At 41.8% G+C, this 25003-nt stretch overlaps 1 protein-coding gene across 1 annotated transcript in view; it reads left to right on the forward strand.

Annotated features, from left to right (window-relative positions):
• slc22a16 (solute carrier family 22 member 16) overlaps positions 1-17381 on the forward strand; it is a 37691-nt gene extending 20310 nt beyond the window's left edge. Inside the window, exons 6-9 of the mRNA XM_063002466.1 lie at positions 1531-1658; positions 5900-6009; positions 9129-9228; positions 15201-17381. Of these exons, the coding sequence (XP_062858536.1) occupies positions 1531-1658; positions 5900-6009; positions 9129-9228; positions 15201-15380 (518 nt within the window). The 3' untranslated portion in view covers positions 15381-17381. The remainder of the gene's footprint in view (positions 1-1530; positions 1659-5899; positions 6010-9128; positions 9229-15200) is intronic.
• The last annotated feature ends 7622 nt before the right edge of the window (positions 17382-25003 follow it).

Below are 25003 nucleotides of genomic sequence, written 5' to 3' on the forward strand. Positions count from 1 at the left end.
CTGTTCTTTGTGTGTTTTTGCATTGATTTCACCTTTCTCTTTAGGTCCCGCCTTCTTGCAGAGATGTTCACAAGTCACAAAATACTCTGTCTCAGTCAGAGTCAAGTCACGAGTCTTTAGCCTAGAGTCCGAGGCAAGTCACAAGTCTTTAGACTAGAGTCCGAGTCAAGTCACGAGTCAACATAATATACACAAAACATATTGGAAATGTAGTGTAGAAATAAACAAATAATATGTAAGTTCAGATAAAAAACAACAACAGATTAGCGACTGTATTTTGCCGTTTTACTTATTGTGCAAATGAATGTAATTTCTTTAACAAGAAGGTACCAGTTAAAAGCTTAAACTGATACGTTTTGTTTTCATTGCAAAACAAAAGCAAGCAATAAATCACGGCACAGCAGCCAAAATCCAAAACACAGCAAAAAAAAATCATAACCACTGCTTACCTTAGCTTATGTTCTTCCAGATGCTATTAAATGTATAACCGTGTGTCCCATTAGGAATATAATCCGTTATTTTGTAAAGTTGTGCTTATAATTAAAAACCTCCAAACTTTTCCCGGCTGTGAAGTAAAACACGAACTCGTTAGAAAGCCAATCAAGCGTTTCATTGACAATCATCTGTGTGACGCAAACTGAATAAATGCAAATAACAGCATTTCTTACTAAAAATTACAATCAGAAGGACTGATTGGTTCAGAAAGCGGTTCTTACAATCATTAGCGCCAATTCTGTAGTAGTGTTTCATTCACACCAGCTGTTCCTGTGAAGTGCACTACGTAGGGTATTCCACCACTGTGAGTGAGATTCCAATCCAAAGGTAATGAAAATGTTCAAATGAAGTGAACTTCAAACTGTGTAGGGAGAAGGGAGTGATGCTTCATCACTAATTAGTGCATTAATGCAGAAACGTACATTGAGGTCTTAGAGCAATATATGCTGCCTTCAAGACGTCCATGCATTTTTCAACAAGACAATGCAAAACCACATACTGCACACATTACAAAGGCATGGCTGCAGAAGAAGAGAGTACGGGTACTGGACTGGCCTGCCTGCAGTCCTGACCTGTCCCCAATACAGAATGTGTGGAGAATTTTGAAAGGAAAAAATGCGACAACGACGACCCCGTACTGTTGCACATCTTAAGACGTGTTTGCAGGAAGAATAAGACAAAATAAAAGCTGAAACACTAAACCGCTTGATATTACAAAGTGGTAAATGCTTTACTGTCCCAACTTTTTTGAAATGTGCAGGCCTAAAAAGCAGTAATAGATGTTTATTAATAAATGTAATGAAGTTGATCAGATAAAAAATGAAATATCTCAGGTTCATCCTGTCTGCAATGAAATAAAAGTCAAAGTAAATGTAAGGAACACTGCATTTTTATTTTATTTGCATTTTCCATGCTGGCCCAACTCTTTGTGATTTGGGGTTGTTTTATATTTTTTCACTGTTACCATCTACAATCCATAATATTATTAAAAGATTTCCTGCCTGTGCACTAAACATACATTATTCTTTGGTGCAGGTGCTGTTGAACTGCCCTCATACTTGATTGGCTGCTACGCGATGGACCGGGTGGGCAGAAAGTTAACCTGTGCTCCAGCGCTGCTGCTGAGTGGAGTTGCTTGCATGCTTATAATTGCAGTGCCTCAGGTATGGGTGTGTATGTGTCTTTGTATGTGGTTTCAGTATCAGACTAAATCTGACTAGTAAGGTATTGAAAGTAATCTCTGATTATCTAGATTAGATTTCTGATACTTAAAGCCCCTCTAGAAGGCAGTCCAGATGACTCCTACAAAACTTTTCATTAGATACACCTATCTGATAGGTACAACCCCAACCCCTTACATTTACTTTGGCTTTTATTTGATTGCAGATAGGATGAACCTGAGATATTTCATGTCTTATCTGCTCAACTTCATTTCATTTATTAATAAACATCCATTCCTACATTTCAGGTCTGCAACACATTCCAAAAAAAGTTGGGACATTAAAGCATTTACCACTTTGTAATGTTGCCATTCCTTTTCACCACACTTAAAAGACGTTTTCTCACCGAGGAGACCAAGTGATTTAGTGTTTCATCTTTTATTTTGTCTCATTCTTCCTGCAAACACGTCTTAAGATGTGCAACAGTACGGGGTCGTCGTTGTCGCATTTCAAAATTCTCCACACATTCTGTATTGGGGACAGGTCAGGACTGCAGGCAGGCCAGTACAGTACCTGTACCCTCTTCTTCCACAGCCATGCCATTGTAATGTGTGCAGCATGTGGTTTTGCATCGTCTTGTTGAAAAATACATGGACGTCCCTGGAAAAGATGACGTCTTAAAGGCAGCACATGTTGCTCTAAGATCTCAATGTACTTTTCTGCATTAATGCTGCCATCACAGAAGTGTAAATGACCTTTGCCAAGGGCACTGACACAAACCCATACCATGACAGACCCTGGCTTTTGGACTTGTTGCTGATGACAGTCTGGATGGTCCTTTTTGTGTTTGGTCCAGAGCACACAGCGTCAATTTTTTTTCCAAAAAAGACCTGGAATGCTGATTCATCTGACCACAATACATGTTTCCACTGTGTGATGGTCCATCCTAGATGCCTCCGAGCCCAGAGAAGTCAATGCCGCTTCTGGACATGGTTAACATAAGGCTTCTTTTTTGCACAGTAAAGTTTTAAGTAGCATTTGTGCATGTAACTCTGTATTGTAGTGCCTGTCAAAGGTTTGGCAAAGTAATCCCTCACCCATGTGGTTATATCAGCTATTGTTGAGTGGCGGTTCTTGATGCAGTGCCGTCTAAGGGATCGAAGATCACGGGCGTTCAGCTTAAGCTTGCACCCTTGGCCTTTACGCACTGAAATTCCTCCTGATTCCTTTAATGGTTTAATGATATTATGCACTGTAGAGGGAGAAATATGCAAATCCCTTCCAATCTGTCTTTGAGGTTCATTGTTTTTAAACATTTCAATCATTTTCTCACACATTTGTTGACAAACTGGAGATCCTCTGATCATCTTTGCTCATCAAAGACTCAGCCTTTCCTGGATGCTGCTTTTGTCCCAAACCATGTTTACAATCACCTGTTGGGAATCACATCATTATTTAGTTTTTTGCACCTCATTACCAGCCCTAAAATTTCCCTGTCCCAACTTTTTTTGGAATGTGTTGCAGGTCTAAAATGCAGGAATGGAGGGATATTAACAAATGAAATGAAGTTGAGCAGATAAAACATTAAATATCTCAGGTTCATCCTGTCTGCAATCAAATAAAAGTCAAAGTAAATGTAAGGAACTCTGCATTTTTATTTTATCTGCATTTTCCATACTGTCCCAACTTTTTCCGACTTGGGGTTGTAGATTAGAGGTTTTCTGGGACTTCTTTCTATCCTCTTTATCAGGGCATTAGCTGGCACACCTTTACCCCTTTTATCCAAAGCAACTTACAAGTATGACTGCTCAGGGGCCCAACAGTGGCAGCTTGGCAGTGGTGGGGTTTGACCATGCAACATTCTGATTACTTGACCAGTACCTTAACCACTAGGCTATCTCTGCCCCTACACTATCTCTGTTCCAGTTTCACCTCCGTAAACTAGGACATAATGCCACGGCTTGATGTACAACACGTGCTACCGTGTCATTCAAATGTTGATGTCACTGCAGGGCTAAGAATAGTCCATCACTCAAGTTACATCTGTTTACTGGGGGTTCTTGGGGGGTATCTTTTGATTGATAAAAAGGGTACTGGGGCATATAAAAAAAAAAAACGGTATATAAAAACTCCAGCAACCACTCCGTGTCCACTCACTGTCCACTCTATTAGACACTCCTACCTAGTTGGTCCATCTTGTAGAGGTAAAGTCGGAGACGATCGCTCATCTATTGCTGCTGTTTGAGTTGGTCATCTTCTAGACCTTCATCAGTGGTCACAGGACGCTGCCGACGGGGCGCTGTTGGCTGGATATTTTTGGTTGGTCTGATCCACTCATACCAGCACAACACACACTAACACACCACCACTATGTCAGTGTCACTGTAGTGCTGAGAGTGATCCACCACCTAAATAATACCTACTCTGTAGTGGTCCTGTGGGGGTCCTGACAACTGAAGAACAGGGTGAAAGCAGGCTAAAAAGATATGTAGAGAATCAGATGGACTACAGTCAGTAATTGTAGAACTACAAAGTGCTTCCATATGTTAATTGGAGCCCATAAAATGGACAGTGTGTGTAGAAACCAGGAGGTGGTTTTAATGTTATGGCTGATCAGTGTATGTGATGCATTTGTTGATGAGCAGCACGCCATCTAGGCTAAGCACTGTATTTAGAGCTCCATGATGAAAGCTGACACTTGTAACCAGGACTGCTGTGCCCGTTCTGTCTCATGCTTATCGTGCCTAACACACATTGTGTCACAGCGTACAAACAGTATTGACCTGGGGTCAGTAAACATTATGGGTCACTGCTATTTTAGATCAGTGAAGTGCAAATAAGGGTTTTCATTCCATACCTTACTTCAATCATTGTTACAGTGTTTTGTAGTATTGTATAAGTAACTACTAAATTGGCAGTCCCTCTTACTAAAATGCATTCCCATAGTTTCCTATTATGTTAGTCACTATACAGTGACCTGGCATAACATTATGAACACTGTCAGGTGAAGTGAATAACACTGATTATCTCTTCATCACGGCACCTGTTAGTGGGTAGGATATATTAGGCAGCAAGTGAACATTTTATCCTCAAAGTTGATTTGTTAGAAGCAGGAAAAATGGGGAAGCGTAATGATTTGAGTGAGTTTGACAAGGGCCAAATTGTGATGGTTGGACGACTGGGTCAGAGCATCCCCAAAACTGCAGCTCTTGTGGGGTGTTTCCGGTAGGAAGAGTGGTAAACCCGCGACAGGGTCATGGGTGGCCAAGGCTCCCTGATGCACGTGGGGAACGAAGGCTGGCTCATGTGGTCCGGTCCAACAGACGAGCTACTGTAGCTCAAATTGCTGAAGAAGTTAATGCTGGTTCTGATAGAAAGGTGTCAGAATACACAGTGCATCGCAGTTTGTTGTGTATGGGACTGCATAGCCGCAGACCAGTCAGGGTGCCCATGCTGACCCCTGTCCACCACCGAAAGTGCCAACAATAAGCACATGAGCATCGGAACTGGACCACGGAGCAATGGAAGAATGTGGCCTGGTCTGATGAATCACGTTTTCTTTTACATCACGTGGATGGCCAGGTGCGTGTGCGTGGCTTACCTGGGAAACACGTGGCACCAGGATGCACCATGGGAAGAAGGCAAGCGGGCGGAGGAAGTGTGATGCTTTGGGCAATGCTCTGTTACTTTGACACGTACCACCTACCTAAGCATAGTTACAGACCATGTTCACCCTTTCATGGAAACCGTATTTCATGATTACTGTGGCCCTTTCAGCAGCATAATGCTCCCTGCCACAAAGCAAAAATGGTTCAGGAATGGTTTGAGGAGCACAACAATGAGTTTGAGGCGTCGACTTGGCCTCCAAATTCCCCAGATCTCAATCCAATCGAGCAGCTGTGGGATGTGCTGGACGATCCATGAACAGCACAAAACAGCATGAAAGGAGGCTAACAAAGCATGTAGAGAAACAGACTACAGTCAGTAATTGTAGAACTACAAAGTTACAACAGTCCAAAAGTCCAGCTAACAATCTTGTCTAAGCCCTTTATTATTTTCCTTTATTATTGTGGACATGAATATTAAGTATTTTGCTTCTGATGTTTTTAACTAAAGCATTTGGGACCTTCTTGTAAGCTCCCCAATCAGCAAAGCTATGATCAACTATGTGCAACAGCTGTGTACTGATAATAATTCTCTCTACCACTTTCTCTTCCACTGTCCCTCTTACTATATTATTTCAGGACAGTGAGATTTTGGCAGTCGTCCTCAGCATGACTGGGAAGTTTGCCATCGCCATCGCATTTGGCCTGATCTACTTATATACATGTGAGCTGTACCCCACAATCATCAGGTTTGTAATACGTCCAGACATATAATCCTAATTAATATATTTTGCTGTTAGTGGTGCATGTATTTGCACACGGAGCTACAGAGCCACGAAAGGAAAATGTCATGGGGTAAAAAGGAACTCTGTGAACTGCAAACTGAGTAACTTTCAACACAACATGCTAACAGGTTTTGTTATTTAGATATCTGTACTGCTACAGCTGCCCCAGTCAACTGTAAGTGGCAATGTAAAAATATCCAGGAACAAGAAGTAGGCCAGATGAACTCTGGGAAGTATCTAAAAATAAACAAGCCACAGTTCAGACACTTGCAACCAAGTTCAAGCTGCAATTTTTGCAATCTGTTTTGTTTTTAAGGCCAAGCAGGCACGCAAGCATAACAGAATCAGCTAGATTGGGAGATTTTACCCATTTGGGACTTTTACCCACACCACTTGGTTATATTTTCCCACAACTACCCCCTCCCGCCATTTTTTCCTCTGTATTTTTAGCTGAAGAAGCATTTGCTGTAGTGAATCTGCTTAGTCATTTCATATCATTCTAATGTGGGGGTAATGAATTCTAAAATATTTTGGCATATTGTTGACACTTGATTGTTTTAGATCTTCATACAGGTTACAAATGGCCTTTATATTTATTACTCATTATCAATCATGAGTGACTGAGATGACAAGCAAGAGATACACTATATTGCCAAAAGTATTCGCTCGTCTGCCTTCACACGCAAATGAACTTGAGTGACCTCCCATTCCTTAATCCATAGGGTTTAATATGATGTCGGCCCACCCTTTGCAGCTATAACAGCTTCATCTCTTCTGGGAAGGCTTTCCACAAGGTTTAAGAGTGTGTTTATGACCATACTTCCATAAGCGCATTTGTGAGGTCAGACACTGATGTTGGACGAGAAGGCCTGGCTCACAGTCTCCGCTCTAATTCATCCCAAAGGTGTTCTATCAGGTTGAAGTCAGTCAAGTTCTTCCACACCAAACTCGCTCATCCACGTCTTTATGGATCTTGCTTTGTGCACTGGTGCGCAGTCATGTTGGAACAGGAAGGGGCCATCCCCAAACTGTTCCCACAAAGTCGGGAGCATGAAATTGTCCAAAATCTCTTGGTATGCTGAAGCATTCAGTCAGACAAGTACCGTTCTCCTGGCAATCACCAAACCAAACCACCAGACTCGTCCATCGGATTGCCAGACGGAGAAGCGTGATTCGTCACTCCAGAGAACACATCTGTGCTGCTCTAGAGTCCAGTGGCGGCGTGCTTTACACCACTGCATCTTTGACGCTTTGCATTGTGCTTGCTGATGTAAGGCTTGGATGCAGCTGCTCGACCATGGAAACCCATTCCATGAAGCTCTCTACACACTGTTCTTGAGCTAATCTGAAGGCCACATGAAGTTTGGAGGTCTGTAGTGATTGACTCTGCAGAAAGTTGGCGACCTCTGCGCACTATGCGCCTCAGCATCTGCTGACCCCGCTCTGTAATTTTACGTGGCCTATCACTTTGTGGCTGACTTGCTGTTGTTCCCAATCGCTTCCACTTTGTTATAATTTAGTAACGAAGAAATGTCACGACTGGACTTGTTGCACAGGTGGCATCCTATCACGGTACCACGCTGGAATTCACTGAGCTCCTGAGAGCAACCCATTCTTTCACTAATATTTGTAGAAGAAGTCTGCATGCCTAGGAGCTTGGTTTTATACACCTGTGGCCATGGAAGTGATCGGAACACCTGAATTCAATGATTTGGTTGGGTGAGTGAATACTTATGGCAATATAGTAGTGTACATTTTATCAATCAAAGGCTCTTGAACTCACAGTAAGAGTCATATTCTCAAAATAGAGAAAACCTGAAAGCTAAACCAGTCTAGAATTCAGCCCAGAGTGGCCAAACTACAAAACCTAACATGACAAAATTACCCAGGAAGGTTTTAAGGTGAAAACACCTTATTGGGATAGGGTATTTTACTGCTGCACCACCCCAGTGTGTGACATGGACTGCTAATTTCGCAATAGTGAATTTTGTGTGTAAATAATGCTAGTTTGACAACTGGTTTTGGCAAATGTTTATGCTGGTTGTGCCAGAGCCTTATTTATGGCTATCAAAAACAGCTCACAGAGGTGAAAAGTAACTTAATAATCAAATATTAGGTGTGCTGTATTAGGTGTGCTGAAATGTAAATGTAAAAATATGCATCTTTTTGGCCAGTAAATATAAAAAATGTATGCATGTTTGGCCAGTAAATGTAGAGATATGTATATTTTGGTCAGGCAAATATAGGAAAACTCACTATACACTTAAAAAGGAAAGCACTTTTTGGACAAACGTGTACTGCACTCAGCCATAACATAAAACCACCTCTTTGTTTCTACACTCACTGTCCATTTTATCAGCTCCACTTACCATATAGAAGCACTTTGTAGTTCTACAATTACTGACTGTAGTCCATCTGTTTCTCTATATACTTTTTTAGCCTGCTTTCACCCTGTTCTTCAATAGTCAGGACCCCCACAGGACCCCCACAGGGGGTTAAATACTGTGTCCACTCACTGTCCACTCTATTAGCCAGTCCTACCTAGTTGGTCCACCTTGTAGATGTTAAGTCAGAGACGATCGCTCATCTATTGCTGCTGTTTGAGTTGGTCATCTTCTAGACCTTCATTAGTGGTCACAGGACACTGCCCATGGGGCGCTGTTGGCTGGTTATTTTTGGTTGATGGACTATTCTCAGTCTAGCAGTGACAGTGAGGTGTTTAAAAACTCCATCAGCGCTGCTGTGTCTGATCCACTCATACCAGCACAACACACACTAACACACCACCACCATGTCAGTGTCACTGCAGTGCTGAGAATGATCCACCACCTAAATAATACCTGCTCTGTGGAGGTCCTGTGGGGGTCCTGACCATTGAAGAACAGGGTGAAAGCAGGCTAAATAAAGTATGTAGAGAAACAGATGTACTACAGTTAGTAATTGTAGAACTACAAAGTGCTTCTATATGGTAAGTGGAGCTGATAAAATGGACAGTGAGTGTAGAAACAAGGAGGTGGTTTTAATGTTATGGCTGATCAGTGTGTATCTTTCATTTACTTCACTTACTGTCTATGACTTTGCAGGTCCCTTGCTGTGGGCAGTGGTAGTATGACGTGTCGAGTCGGAAGCGTAGTGGCTCCTTTCTGTGTTTACCTTGCCGACATCTGGATCTACCTGCCTCAGGTAAATACATCATTCTACAGCTGCTCTATATGGCCAATAGTATGAGGACATCTAAACATGAATTTAAAAGCAACGTAACAAAGGTGTTCAGTAGGGTTGAGGTCAGGTCTCTGTGCAGTCTAATGTAGTTCCTCCATGTTAAACTCATCACAAACCCTGCTTAGTTCATAAAGACATTGTCATGCTAGAGCAGAAAGGGCCTTCCACAAACTGTTGTCACAAAATGTAATAATATTTAATTCTGTTAATTGTTTACATATGCTATAATGAACTTGCTCAAGTTTAATCAATTACATTCCAGATCACGCACCAGGCTAATTGGCTCCAGACCAATCTGTACTGCAGCCAGGCCAGTAAAGCATGTGCACTCTGTCTATAAAGCCATGCTGTTGTAGATCATGCTGAATGAGGCCTGGCACTGTCTTGCTAAAATAATCATGAACTGCCTGGAAAGGGTGTCACCTTGATAGCAGCAAGTGTCTTTCTAAAATCCCAATATATGCTTTCAAATCAATGATACCTTCACATATATGCAAGACACCCATTAAAAACAAGCTTAATTGTAGCTTATCTGACCACTGCACACACAGTGGTGTGTGGGTCTCCCTTTGCATGATAGAGTTTCTGGCCACATTTAATGATGCAGCGGTAGACTACGTTAAATGCCAACTATTTTCCAAAGTAGTCTTGAGTCTATTTGGCTATTATTATCATTATTATCTATTATTATCTATTATTAGGTGGTGGATCGTTCTCAGCACTGCAGTGACACTGACATGGTGGTGGTGTGTTAGTGTGTGTTGTGCTGGTATGAGTTGATCAGAAACAGCAGCGCTGCTGGAGTTTTTAAATACCGTGTCCACTCACTGTCCACTCTATTAGACCTAATACCTAGTTGGTCCACCTTGTAGATGTAAAGTCAGAGACGATCACTCAGCTATTGCTGCTGTTTGAATTGGTCATCTTCTAGACCTTCATCAGTGGTCACAGGATGCTGCCCATGGGGTGCTGTTGGCTGGATATTTTTGGTTGGTGGACTATTCTCAGTCTAGCAGTGACAGTGAGGTGTTTAAAAACTCCAGCAGCGCTGCTGTGTCTGATCCTCTCATACCAACACAACACACACTAACACACCACCACCATGTCATTGTCACTGCAGTGCTGAGAATGATCCACCACCTACATAATACCTGATCTGTGGTGGTCCTGTGGGGGTCCTGACCATTGAAGAACAGGGTGAAAGCAGGCTAAATAAAGTATGTAGAGAAACAGATGGACTACAGTCAGTAATTGTAGAACTACAAAGTGCTTCTGTATGATAAGTGGAGCTGATAAAATGGACAGTGAAACTGGCCACATTTAATGATGCAGCGGTAGACTACGTTAAATGCCAACCATTTTCCAAAGTAGTCTTGAGTCTATTTGGCTATTATTATCACATTAGCACATTATTCAGTTTTTCATGTGTTGCCGTCTGAGAGTTCAAATTCCACACACATTCAACAGTAGTTTCTGGCCTTGCCCTAGACAGACAGAGATTTCTCTGGATTCCTTTAATCCTTTCATAATATTATGAATGGTAGATGGTGAAATATCTGAATCATATCTGAAAAAGTATTTGCTTCGATCCTTTCTAATTTCTTCTATTTACGCTAGTGTCACATTTAAATGTTCAGATCTTCCAACTAATTTTAATATAAGATTAAGACAACACGAGTAAACACAGAATGCAGCTTTAAAATGATCATTCAGTTAAATTAAGACAAAGCTGAATTCAAAACATATAATACCCTGTGAAAGAGTAAATGACCCCTAAATGAACCAGCAAACCAAATTTACTGAACAAGTAGGCTTCATTTCACAAGCTGCATCCAGGCATGATTACTGCCAGACCTGTCGGATCTAAACATCACTTAAATAGAACCTTAAAATGTGAAGCAGACTAGATCTCAAAATGCAGCACATGATGCCACAAGTTTAATCAAATTCAAATACAGATGCAAAACAAAGTTATTAAAATCTTCTGGAAAGGCTGCAAAAGCCATTGCTAAAACTCTGGGATCCCAGTGAACCATTCTCTACAAATCTTTCAACAATATTATGAATGGTAGATGGTGAAATATCTAAATCACTTGCAATCTTGTGTAGTAAAATGTATATTGTATATATACTTACAGTGTATCACAAAAGTGAGTACACCCCTCACATTTCTGCAGATATTTAAGTATATCTTTTCATGGGACAACACTGACAAAATGACACTTTGACACAATGAAAAGTAGTCTGTGTGCAGCTTATATATAACAGTGTAAATTTATTCTTCCCTCAAAATAACTCAATATACAGCCATTAATGTCTAAACCACCGGCAACAAAAGTGAGTACACCCCTAAGAGACTACACCCCTAAATGTCCAAATTGAGCACTGCTTGTCATTTTCCCTCCAAAATGTCATGTGACTCGTTAGTGTTACTAGGTCTCAGGTGTGCATAGGGAGCAGGTGTGTTAAATTTAGTAGTACAGCTCTCACACTCTCTCATACTGGTCACTGAAAGTTTCAACATGGCACCTCATGGCAAAGAACTCTCTGAGGATCTTAAAAGACGAATTGTTGCGCTACATGAAGATGGCCAAGGCTACAAGAAGACTGCCAACACCCTGAAACTGAGCTGCAGCACAGTGGCCAAGATCATCCAGCCTTTTAAAAGAGCAGGGTCCACTCAGAACAGACCTCGCGTTGGTCGTCCAAAAAAGCTGAGTGCACGTCCTCAGCGTCACATCCAACTGCTGTCTTTGAAAGATAGGTGCAGGAGTGCTGTCAGCATTGCTGCAGAGATTGAAAAGGTGGGGGGTCAGCCTGTCAGTGCTCAGACCATACGCCGCACACTACATCAAATTGGTCTGCATGGCTGTCACCCCAGAAGGAAGCCTCTTCTGAAGTCTCTACACAAGAAAGCCCGCAAACAGTTTGCTGAAGACATGTCAACAAAGGACATGGATTACTGGAACCATGTCCTATGGTCTGATGGGACCAAGATTAATTTGTTTGGTTCAGATGGTCTCAAGCATGTGTGGCGGCAATCAGGTGAGGAGTACAAAGATAAGTGTGTCATGCCTACAGTCAAGCATGGTGGTGGGAATGCCATGGTCTGGGGCTGCATGAGTGCAGCAGGTGTTGGGGAGTTACATTTCATTGAGGGACACATGAACTCCAATATGTACTGTGAAATACTGAAGCAGAGCATGATCCCCTCCCTCCGGAAACTGGGTCGCAGGGCAGTGTTCCAGCATGATAATGACCCCAAACACACCTCTAAGACGACCACTGCTTTATTGAAGAGGCTGAGGGTAAAGGTGATGGACTGGCCAAGCATGTCTCCAGACCTAAACCCAATAGAACATCTTTGGGGCATCCTCAAGCGGAAGGTGGAGGAGCGCAAAGTCTCGAATATCCGCCAGCTCCGTGATGTCGTCATGGAGGAGTGGAAAAGCATTCCAGTGGCAACCTGTGAAGCTCTGGTAAACTCCATGCCCAAGAGAGTTAAGGCAGTTCTGGGAAATAATGGTGGCCACACAAAATATTGACACTTCAGGAACTTTCACTAAGGGGTGTACTCACTTTTGTTGCCGGTGGTTTAGACATTAATGGCTGTATATTGAGTTATTTTGAGGGAAGAATAAATTTACACTGTTATATAAGCTGCACACAGACTACTTTTCATTGTGTCAAAGTGTCATTTTGTCAGTGTTGTCCCATGAAAAGATATACTTAAATATCTGCAGAAATGTGAGGGGTGTACTCACTTTTGTGATACACTGTATATTGAATTGAGTGTAGAAACCTCCTTGTTTCTACACTCAATGTCCATTTTATCGGCTTCACTTTCCATATACAGTGGGGCCAAAAAGTATTTAGTCAGCCTCTGATTGTGCAAGTTCTCCTACTTAGAAAGATGAGAGAGGTCTGTAATTTTCATCATAGGTACACCAACTATGAGAGACAAAATGAGGAAAAAAAAATCCAGGAAATCTTATTGTAGGATTTTTAAAGAATTTATTTGTAAATTATGGTGGAAAATAAGTATTTGGTCAATAACAAAAGTTCAACTCAATACTTTGTAACATAACCTTTGTTGGCAATGACAGAGGTCAAACGTTTCCTGTAAGTCTTCACCAGGTTTGCACACACTGTATCTGGTATTTTGGCCCATTCCTCCATGCAGATCTCCTCTAGAGCAGTGATGTTTTGGGGCTGTCGCTGGGCAACACGGACTCCACAAATTTTCTATGGGGTTGAGGTCTGGAGACTGGCTAGGCCACTCCAGGACCTTGAAATGCTTTTTACGGAGCCACTCCTTCGTTGCCCGAGCGGTGTGTTTGGGATCACTGTCATGCTGGAAGACCCAGCCACGTTCCATCTTCAATGCTCTTACTAAGGGAAGGAGGTTTTGGCTTAAAATCTTACGCTACATGGCCCCGTTCATTCTTCCCTTAACATGGATCAGTCGTCCTGTCCCCTTTGCAGAAAAACAGCCCCAAAGCATGATGTTTCCACCCCCATGCTTCACAGTAGGTATGGTGTTCTTGGGTTTTTCTTCTTCCTCCAAACACGACGAGTTGAGTTTTTACCAAAAAGTTCCATTTTGGTTTCATCTGACCACATGATATTCTCCCAATCCTCTTCTGGATCATCCATATGCTCTCTGGCAAACTTCAGACGGGCCTGGACATGTACTGGCTTAAGCAGGGGGACACGCCTGGCACTGCAGGATTTGAGTCCCTCTCGGCGTAGTGTGTATACTGATGGTAGCCTTTGTTACTTTGGTCCCAGCTCTCTGCAGGTCATTCATCACGTCCCTCCGTGTAGTTCTGGGATTTTTGCTCACCGTTCTCATGATCATTTTGACCCCACAGGATGAGATCTTGACCCCAAGGGAGATTATCAATGGTCTTGTATGTCTTCCATTTTCTTACATGGAGATCTGCATGGAGGAATGGGCCAAAATACCAGCTACAGTGTGTGCAAACCTGGTGAAGACTTACAGGAAACGTTTGACCTCTGTCATTGCCAACAAAGGTTATGTTACAAAGTATTGAGTTGAACTTTTGTTATTGACCAAATACTTATTTTCCACCATAATTTACAAATAAATTCTTTAAAAATCCTACAATGTGATTTCCTGGATTTTTTTTTCTCATTTTGTCTCTCATAGTTGAAGTGTACCTATGATGAAAATTACAGACCTCTCTCATCTTTCTAAGTAGGAGAACCTGCACAATCAGTGGCTGACTAAATACTTTTTGACCCCACTGTAGAAGCACTTTGTAGTTCTACAATTACTGACTGTAGTCCATCTGTTTCTCTGCATGCTTTGTTAGCCCTCTTTCATGCTGTTCTTCAATGGTCAGGACCCCCACAGGACCACCACAGAGCAGGTATTATTTAGGTCGTGGATCATTCTCAGCACTGCAGTGACACTGACATGGTGGTGGTGTGTTAGTGTGTGTTGTGCTGGTATGAGTGGATAAGACACAGCAGCGCTGCTGGAGTTTTTAAACACCTCACTGTCACTGCTGGACTGAGAATAGTCCACCAACCAAAAGTATCCAGCCAACAGTGCCCCATGGGCAGCGTCCTGTGACCACTGATGAAGGTCTAGATGATGACCAACTCAAACAGCAGCAATAGCTGAGCGATCGTCTCTGACTTTACATCTACAAGGTGGACCAACTAGGTAGGAGAGTCTAGCAGCAGCGCTGCTGTGTCTGATCCACTCATACCAGCACAACACACACTAACACACCACCACCATGTCATTGTCACTTCAGTGCTGAGAATGATCCACCACCCAAATAATACCTGCTCTGTAGTGGTCCTGTGGGGGTCCTGACCATTGAAGAACAGGGTGAAATCAATTTTTAAACTGACCATGAAATTAACATCTTGTTTGGTTTCTCTCATGTGTGATGTAGATCATTGTCGGGATCCTGTCTTTTATCATCGGAGTTTTGACCTTCTTCCTGCCGGAGACACTGGGGGAGCCGCTTACCTCCACGCTGGAGGAGGCCGAGGCTTTGGGCAGCAAGACCAACAAAAAAAACTCAGGAGAGGACGAGATGCAACTAAGGCTGTCCGATAGCAAAGTGGTGTAATGAAGAACGAGTTCTCATTTTCTACTGCTGTGACACATTGACAGGCTGTATTTGCACCCCGGGATCTTTGATTTGCTTTTTAGTTGTATTAAATCTACATTAGAGTGATGATTAAAAATAATCAGTGGGAAACTATTCAGTGAAAAATACCAACTGTGCCAACATTGGGAAAATTACTGTAAAAGACTATTTTAATATTTGTGGCATCACGGGTTTCTAGGCTGCAAGTTCTTTTTTTGCATAGGCAAGCTGGAAAGTCTGCACACCCCTTTCACCTTTTCCATGTTTTATTACGTTACAGACTCATTCTGTAATAGATTGAGTTCTTTTTTTGCCTCAGACATCTACACACAATTACCAATAATTACGAATAATTAAGTGAAAACTGGATTTAGAAAATATGCACTTTTATTTTACTGACATAAGTGGTTTATTTAGGGGTTACATATCTGTACACACCCTTAGCTTAATACTTGGTTGATGCACCTTTGGCAGCTATTACAGCTTCAAGCCCTCTTGGGAAAGAAGCTATGAGCTTGGCACACTTGTCTCTGGAAATTTGTGCCCATTCCTCTTGGCGTATCCTTGCGAGCTCAGGTTGGATGGAGAGCGTCGGTACACAACCATTTTCAGCTCCTTCCACAGATGTTTGATTGGTTTCAGGTCTGGGCTCTGGCTCGGCCACTCTAGGACATTCACAGACTTTCTCCGAAGCCACGCCTTTGTTCTCTTGGCTGTGTGCTTTGGGTCGTTGTCATGTTGGAAGGTAAACCTTCATCCCAGTCTGAGATCCAGAGCGCTCTGGAGCAGGTTTTTTTCAAGGATCTCGGTGTACTTAGCTGCATTTATCTTTCCCTCTATCAGGATTAGTCACCCCGGTCCTGCTGCTGAAAAACATCCCCACATCATGATGCTGCCACCGCCATGCTTCACTGTAGGGATGGAATTAGCCAGGTGATAAGCGGTGCCTGGTTTCCTCCAGATGTGATGCTTGATATTCAGGCCAAAAAGTTCAATTTTGGTTTCATCAGAGAATCTTGTTTCTCATGGTTTGAGAATCCTCTAGGTGCCATTTGGCAAACTCCAAGCGGGCTGTCATGTGCCTTTTACTAAGGAGTGGCTTCCGTCTGGCTACTCTACCATAAAGGCGTGATTTGCGGAGTGCTGCCTGGATGGTTGATCTTCTGATAGGTTCTCCCATCTCCACAAGGATACGCTGGAGCTCTGTCAGAGTGACCCTCGGGTTCCTGCTCACCTCCCTGGCCAAGACCAGTCTTCCCCGATAGCTCAGTTTGGCCGGGCGGCCAGGTCTAGGAAGATTTTTGGTGGTTCCAAACTTCTTCCATTTATGAATGATGGAGGCCACTGTGCTCTTTGGGACCTGTTAAGCTGCAGCAATTTTTCTGTACCCTTCTCCAGATCTATGCCTCGACACAATCCTGTTTCTGAGGTCTGCAGATAATTCCTATGACCCCATGGCTTGGAGTTTGCTCTGATATGCACTGTCAACTGTGGGACTTTATATAGGCAGGTGTTGGCAATCCCCAATAATGTCCAATCAATTAAATTTACCACAGGTGGACTCTAATTAAATTGTAGAAACATCTCAAGCAGTATCAGTGAAAACAAAATGCACCTCAGCTCACTTTTGATGTTTTACATTTTTACATTGTGGGCTATTTGGTGTAGAATTTTTTGACAAAAAATGAACTCAATCTATTATAGAATGAGTCTGTAATGTAATAGGTGAAAGGACTTTCTGGCTTGACTGTGTAGTAACTGTAGAGTTCAGCCTTGATGGCTAACTAAACTTGACTAAGTTTAACTTTTGTTGATGATTTTTATGACATTTTGTTTTGACATACTGATTTTAACAACTAATCTATCATGGTGACACTTTGTTTTTGCGGGTCCAAGCTTCTTCCTATTGTTCATTACTAAAAAGAAATGAGCAGCAGGGACTGCTGATGAAGTTTAATAAAGTTTGGTCATTTTACTGTTTATAGATTTATTTTAATAGTACTGTAACATACTGGTAATAATAACAACATACTGTTAATACAACATACAACATAATGTTTCTACACTCACTGTCCATTTTATCAGCTCCACTTACCATATAGAAGCACTTTGTAGTTCTACAATTACTGACTGTAGTCCATCTGTTTCTCTACATACCTTTTTAGCCTGCTTTCACCCTGTTCTTCAATGGTCAGGACCACAGGACCACCACATGGCAGGTATTATTTAGGTGGTGGATCATTCTCAGCACTGCAGTGACAATGGCATGGTGGTGGTGTGTTAGTGTGTGTTGTGCTGGTATGAGTTTTAAGTACCGTGTCCACTCATACCTAGTTGGTCCACCTTGTAGATGTAAAGTCAGAGATGATCGCTCATCTATTGCTGCTGTTTGAGTTGGTCATCTTCTAGACCTTCATCAGTGGTCACAGGACGCTGCCCACAAGGCGCTCATGGCTGGATATCTTTGGTTGGTGGACTATTCTCAGTCCAGCAGTGACAGTGAGGTGTTTAAAAACTCCAGCAGCGCTGCTGTGTCTGATTCACGCATACCAGCACAACACACACTAACACACCACCACCATGTCAGTGTCACTGCAGTGCTGAGAATGATCCACCACCCAAGTAATACCTACTCTGTGGTGGTCCTGGGAGAGTCCTGACCATTGAAGAACAGCATGAAAGGGGGCTAACAAAGCATGCAGAGAAACAGATGGACTACAGTCAGTAATTGTAGATCTACAAAGTGCTTCTATATGGTAAGTGGAGCTGATAAAATGGACAGTGAGTGTAGGACGATAGGTAAAATGCAAATAAAAAGAAAAACAATGATTTGTAAACCACTCTCTCAACTGGTGTTCCTCAGGGCCCTGTACTTGGCCCACTTCTATTCTCTATCTACACCCGCTCTATGGGTAAGGTCAAAGCCTCCCATAACTTCTCTTACCACTCTTATGCAGATGATACTCAACTCATTTCCTCCTTCAGACACACAAGTCTAAGCTCACATCTCAGCATGTCTGCAAGATTTCTCACAATAGATGTCAGCTCATCATCTAAAACTCAATCCCAGCAAGACAGAGCTGTTACTTATTCCTGAAGATCAATCTCCAACCCAGGACCTAGTCATCTCTCTTGATGACTCCCAGATCAGACCATCTGATAATGTAAAAAGTCTTGGTGTTGTCCTGGATAACCAGCTCACCTTCTCTCCTCATGTAGCCAGCATGACAAGATCGTGCCGGTTCCTCCTCTACAACATCAGGAAGACTCGGCCATTTCTCTTCATGGAAGCTACTCAGATTCTTGTCCAGTCACTTGTAATCTCAAGGTTGGACTACTGAAACTCCCTCCTGGCAGGTGCTCCCATGTCCACTACTACAGCCTTGCAACTCATTCAAAATGCAGCTGCCCGTCTGTTTTTTAACCAACCTAAACACTGCCACATCACCCCACTGCTGTGTTCTCTTCACTGGCTTCCTGTAGCTGCACACATTCAGTGATGCTCGCCTACAAACACTGATGCTCGCCTACAAAGCCAAAAATGGACCAGCTCCAAGCTACCTTCGAGGTCTAATCAAACCCCGCCCTGTACCACGCAACGTCCGAGCCACTAGTCTCACGCGACTTGATCCTTCACCCAGGACTTGAGGAAGACAAGCATCAATGCTCTTCTCTGTACTTGCACTCAAGTGGTGGAACGAGCTTCCCCTGTCTGTCCAAACATCTGAGTCTCTTGCTGTCTTTAAAAGACGATTAAAAACCCACTTCTTTACTAAGCACTTAAGCTGACATGTACTTACTTACTTACTAATGCTCATTCATTTCTTGCAAAAAAACCCCTTTGGTTCTAACAGGGTTTCAGAAGATTTATGTTCTTGGACTGCTGTTTACTTAAACTGGAGTAAGGTATTGTTTACTATGAAAGCACTTCTGTAACTCGCTCTGGATAAGAGCATCTGCTAAATGCCGAAAATGTAAATGTAAATGAGTTGTTGACTTGGTCTCCAAAATTAATCCAATCGAGCATATGTGGGATGTGCTGGACAAACAACTCCAATCTATGGAGGCCCCACCTTGCAACTTACAGGATCTGCTACTAACATCTTGGTGCCAGATACCATAGCACACCTTCAGGGGTCTAGTGGAGTCCATGCCTCAACGGTTCAGGGCTGTTTTGGCAGCAAAAAGGGGGACCAACACAATATTAGGAAGGTTGTCATAATGGTATGCCTGATTGGTGTATGTTTATTTATTTATAATGAATACATGCATTGAAAGTTCACAATATAGGGCGGTGTGGTGGATAGCACTGTCGCCTCACAGAAGGAATGTCCTGGGTTTGATTCCCAGGTGGAGTAGTTTTGGGTTCTTTCAGCGTGGATTTTGCATCTCCTCTCAATGTCCTTGTGGGTTTCCTATCCACAGTCCAACGACTTGCATTCAGGTTAATTGGAGAAACTGTACTAAAAATTGCCCTTAGACGTGTGTGTGGGTGTGTGTGTTTGTTAAGGTGTGAATGTGTTTCTGTGTCTGCCCTGTGATGGACTGGTACCCTGTCCAGGGTGTTTCTGTGTGCCTTGCGCCTATTGAGAGCTGGGATATCCTCCAGCACCCCTGCAACCCTGATTAGGATAAGCGGCTTAGAAAGTAAGAGCGAGTACACAATATGGTAATAAGGATAAACACCCAACCATTGACTTTATTGACATGCCAATCCAAAACCATAGGTATTAATATTGAGTTACAATCATAACCCCACCCCCTTTTGTAACTATAACAGTCCCACTTGTCTGGGAAATTAAGTTAGTACATTTAGTTTCATGAAACTTACTGTCACGTAATCGACAACAAATGAATGTACAGTTTTTTTTAAATATTGTATTCAAACTGTAATATTATGATTAGTAAAATAATCTGCGACCCCATCTGCATTTCAGCTGAGAACCTGTGACTTAGAAACAGACTGCTAAACTTCACCACACACCACAAGTGGACTAACTTTCTAGACTGTGTGTGTGCAAGACTGTCACTGTGTGTATGTGTGTGTGTGTGTTCTGTCTTGGTTACAGTACAGCTTAAACTAGAACATAGTTAGACAGAAGGAAAGAGAGCAGAGGTGTTTGAGTTATCTCTCTACCCCCATCTAACTCCATGTTTTTACAAAATGACAGCTATCACTGGTTGTTGTTGAACATGTTGTTCTTTCTTTAATTTAAAATAAATGGACATACAGTTTGTGATGATGCCATCTGGTTGATTTAATTGTTGGACATCCCATTCCAAAAACAACAGGCATTAATATAATGTTGGTCTCCTTTTTGCACCTATACAAGCTAAGCCTTCAAGAAAGGATTCCAACCATGTTTTAATGTTTATCTGTGGGGATTTGTGTCTCTGTAGTCAAAAGGCCATTTGTGAGGTCAGGCACTGATGTTAGACGAGAAGGCTCAGCTCACAGTTGATAGTCCAATGCATCCCAGAAGTGTTTAATGGGGTTGAGGTCAGGGTTCGGCTCTGTGCAGGCCACTTGAGTTCTTCTATACTGAACTAATCAAGCTATGGCTTGACGCATCTTTTGAGCACAAGAAATATAGTCATGCTGGAGCTGAAATTGGTGTGGCTGAAACAACTGAACTTAGTAATTATAAGGAATGTCCATATACTTTATCATATATACTAATCATATATTTTATTGTATTATACAACCCCAAAGTTTCTTACATTTACTTTGACTTTTATTTAATTGCAGACAGGATGAACCTGATACAGTGGTGTTAAAAAAATAGCAGTGATTTTAAAAAAGTGAATAAAGCACAAAATCATTATAATAACTTTTATTTCCATAAATGCAAATGCACTGAAAATACTACACTTTCAATTCTAAATCAAAACATTAACAACATTTAGCCAGTTTGTGTTAATCCTTTACAGAAAGTTAAGAAAAATGAATATTAGGCTGTTAAAAAAAATAGCAGTGCCAGTATTTTTCTCTTAAAAACTCAAAAAATGTATCTATAAACTGAAATTTTTTTTTGAGGTTTCTCTTTACCTTAAATTACTGAACTAATATTTAGTGGCATAACAATTGTTTCCGAGATCTGTGTTGCATGTAGTCGACCAACTTCTGGCACCTCTGAACAGGTATCCAGTCCAGGATGATTAGACTACATTCCACAGTTCTTCTGCAATTTTGGGTTTTGCCTCAAAAAAACGTGTTTCACATATCAGAACATAAGTTCTCTCTGGGATTGAAGTCAGGGGATTGTGCTGGCCACTCTATTACCTCAATCTTGTTTGTCTGTAACCAAGATGTTTTGGGTCATTGTCATGTTGAAACACCCATTTTAAGGACATTTCTCAGAGCAACATGATCTCCTCAAGTATTCTGATATATTTAAATTGATCCATGATCCCTCGTATGCCATAAATAGACGTAACACCATGGTATGAAAAACATCCCCATATCATCATTTTGTACTAACATGCTTTACTGTCTTCACAGTGTACTGTGGCTTGAATTCAGTGCTCGGGGGTCGTCTGACATACTGTCTACGGCCACTAGACCCAAAAAGAAAAATTTTGCTTCCACCAGTCCACAAAATGTTGAGCCATTTCTCATTGGACCAGTCAATGTGTTCCTTGGCAAATTAGAACCCATTCAGGACACGTCTTTTTCTTAACAACGGGACTTTGCAAGGAGTTCTTGCTGGTAAATTGGCTTCACTTAATCATCTTCTGTACTCACTGCTAACTTCAGATGTTCCTTGATCTTTCTGGAGGTGATCACTGGCTGAACCTTTGCCATTTTGGCTATTTTTTATCTATTCGAACAGTAGTTCCACGCTTCCTTCCGCATCTTTCAGGTTTTGGTTTTCACTTCAAGGCATTTGAGATCATTTTAGATGAGCAGCCAATAATTTGCTGCACTTCTCTGTATGTTTTTCCCTCTACAATCAACTTTTTAATCAAAGTACGCTGTTCATCAGAACAATGTCTGGAACAACCCATTTTACCCAGTATTTCAGAAGGAAATGTGCTATGACCAACCTGTGCAACATTTGCCACCCTCCTACCTTAAATAAGGGCCAAAATTGACACCCGTTTTTCTGCAGAATGAATGAGTTCACCAATTGAACTCCTCACTGCTATTATTTTAATCAACCCCCTTTCAATCAATGCTTCGATTACTCAGAATGGGTGGCATGCATGTCCTAATTGCTGGGTTTTTTTTTTTTTTTTTTACTCTACTACACTTTTAAGTAAATTTTTTGCTATGTAGAAATATCACTTTTACTAAAAACAGTGATTTATCAGGTTAATGGTGTAGGACTGCTATTTTTTTGAACACCACTGTATATTTTATGTTTTGTCTGGTCAACTTCATTTCATTTATTAATAAACATCCATTCCTACATTTCAGGCCTGCAACACATTCCAAAAAAAGTTGGGACGGTAAAGCATTTAACACTTTGTAATGCTGCCATTTCTTTTCACCACACTTAAAAGACGTTTTGGCACCGAGGAGACCAAGTGATTTAGTGTTTCAGCTTTTATTTTGTCCCATTCTTCCTGCAAACACGTCTTAAGATGTGCAGCATTAATGTGTGCAGCATGTGGTTTTGCATTGTCTTGTTGAAAAATGCATGGACGTCCCTGGAAAAGATGACGTCTTGAAGGCAGCACATGTTGCTCTAAGATCTCAATGTACTTTTCTGCATTAATGCTGCCATCACAGAAGTGTCAATGACCTTAGCCAAGGGCACTGACACAAACCCATACCATGACAGACCCTGGCTTTTGGACTTGTTGCTGATAACAGTCTGGATGGTCCTTTACGTCTTTGGTTCCAGAGCTCATGGTGTCCATTTTTTCCAAAAAAGACCTGGAATGCTGATTTATCTGACCACAATACACGTTTCCACTGTATGTTGGTCCGTCCTAGATGCCTCAGAGCCCAGAGAAGTCACCGCCGCTTCTGGACATGGTTAACATAAGGTTTCTTTTTTGCACAGTAAATTTTTAAGTGGCATTTGTGCATGTAACTCCGTATTGTAGTGCTTGACAAAGGTTTGCTATAGTAATCCCTCACCCATGTGGTTATATCAGCTATTGTTGAGTGGCGGTTCTTGATGCAGTGCCGTCTGAGGGATCGAAGATCACGGGCGTTCAGCTTAAGCTTGCACCCTTGGCCTTTATGCACTAAATTACCTTCTGTTTTTTTGGTTTAATGATATTATGCACTGTAGAGGGAGAAATATGCAAATCCCTTCCAATCTTTCTTTGAGGTTCATTGTTTTTAAACATTTAAATCATTTTCTCACACATTTGTTGACAAACTGGAGATCCTCTGATCAGCTTTACTCATCAAAGACTCAGCCTTTACTGGATGCTGCTTTTGTACCAAACCATGATTACAATCACCTGTAGACATCACCTGTTTGGAATCACATCATTATTTAGTTTTTTCATCTCATTACTAGCCCTAAATTGCCCCCATCCCAACCTTTTTTGGAATGTGTTGCAGGCCTAAAATGCAGGAATGGATGTATTTTAACAAATAAAATGAAGCAGATCAAACATGAAATATCTTGGGTTCAAATTGTCTGCAATCAAATAAAAGTCAAAGTAAATGTAAGAAACTCTGTGTTTTTATTGTATTTGCATTTTCCATACTGTCCCAACTTTTTAATGATTTGGGGTTGTATTTTATTGCCTTACAAGGTCTCTGACCGTTTATCACAAATGTCCCTGGTTAATGTTTCTAAATCAGACACTTACTTAAAGAACAAAAAAACCTGAACTCTTTTTACAGCTGAAGTCAGAAGCTTACACACACATACTTTCTACCTGAAAACAAATCTGTCCACATAATTATGACAAACTCTGCTGGGCAAAAATATACATACGGTTTTTATTTACCTCTATAAGTCATGTTTTCTTGACTGAACACTGTTTGTAATAAATGGCAGATAAGTTTTTTTTCGGTGGTTTATGGATTACATTTGAATTAAAACCACCTCCTAGTTTCTACACTCACTGTCCATTTTATCAGCTCCACTTACCATATAGAAGCACTTTGTAGTTCTACAATTACTGACTGTAGTCCACCTGTTTCTCTGCGTGCTTTGTTAGCCTGCTTTCATGCTGTTCTTTAATGGTCTGGACCCCCACAGGACCACCACAGAGCAGGTATTATTTGGGTGGTGGATTATTCTCAGCACTGCAGTGACACTGACATGGTGGTGGTGTGTTAGTGTGTGTTGTGCTGGTATGAGTGGATCAGACACAGCAGCGCTGCTGGAGTCCACTCTATTAGACACTCCTAGTTGGTCCACCTTGCAGATGTAAAGTCAGAGATGATCGCTCATCTATTGCTGCTGTTTGAGTTGGCCATCTTCTAGACCTTTATCAGTGGTCACAGGACGCTGCCCACGGGGTGCTGTTGGCTGGATATTTTTGATCGGTGGACTATTCTCAGTCCAGCAGTGACAGTGAGGTGTTTAAAAACTCCAGCAGCATTGCTGTGTCTTATCCACTCATACTAGCACAACACACACTAACACACCACCACCATGTCAGTGTCACTGCAGTGCTGAGAATGA

This window comes from Trichomycterus rosablanca, chromosome 9, assembly GCF_030014385.1.
Source record: "Trichomycterus rosablanca isolate fTriRos1 chromosome 9, fTriRos1.hap1, whole genome shotgun sequence".
In the NCBI taxonomy this organism is placed as follows: Eukaryota; Metazoa; Chordata; class Actinopteri; order Siluriformes; family Trichomycteridae; genus Trichomycterus; species Trichomycterus rosablanca.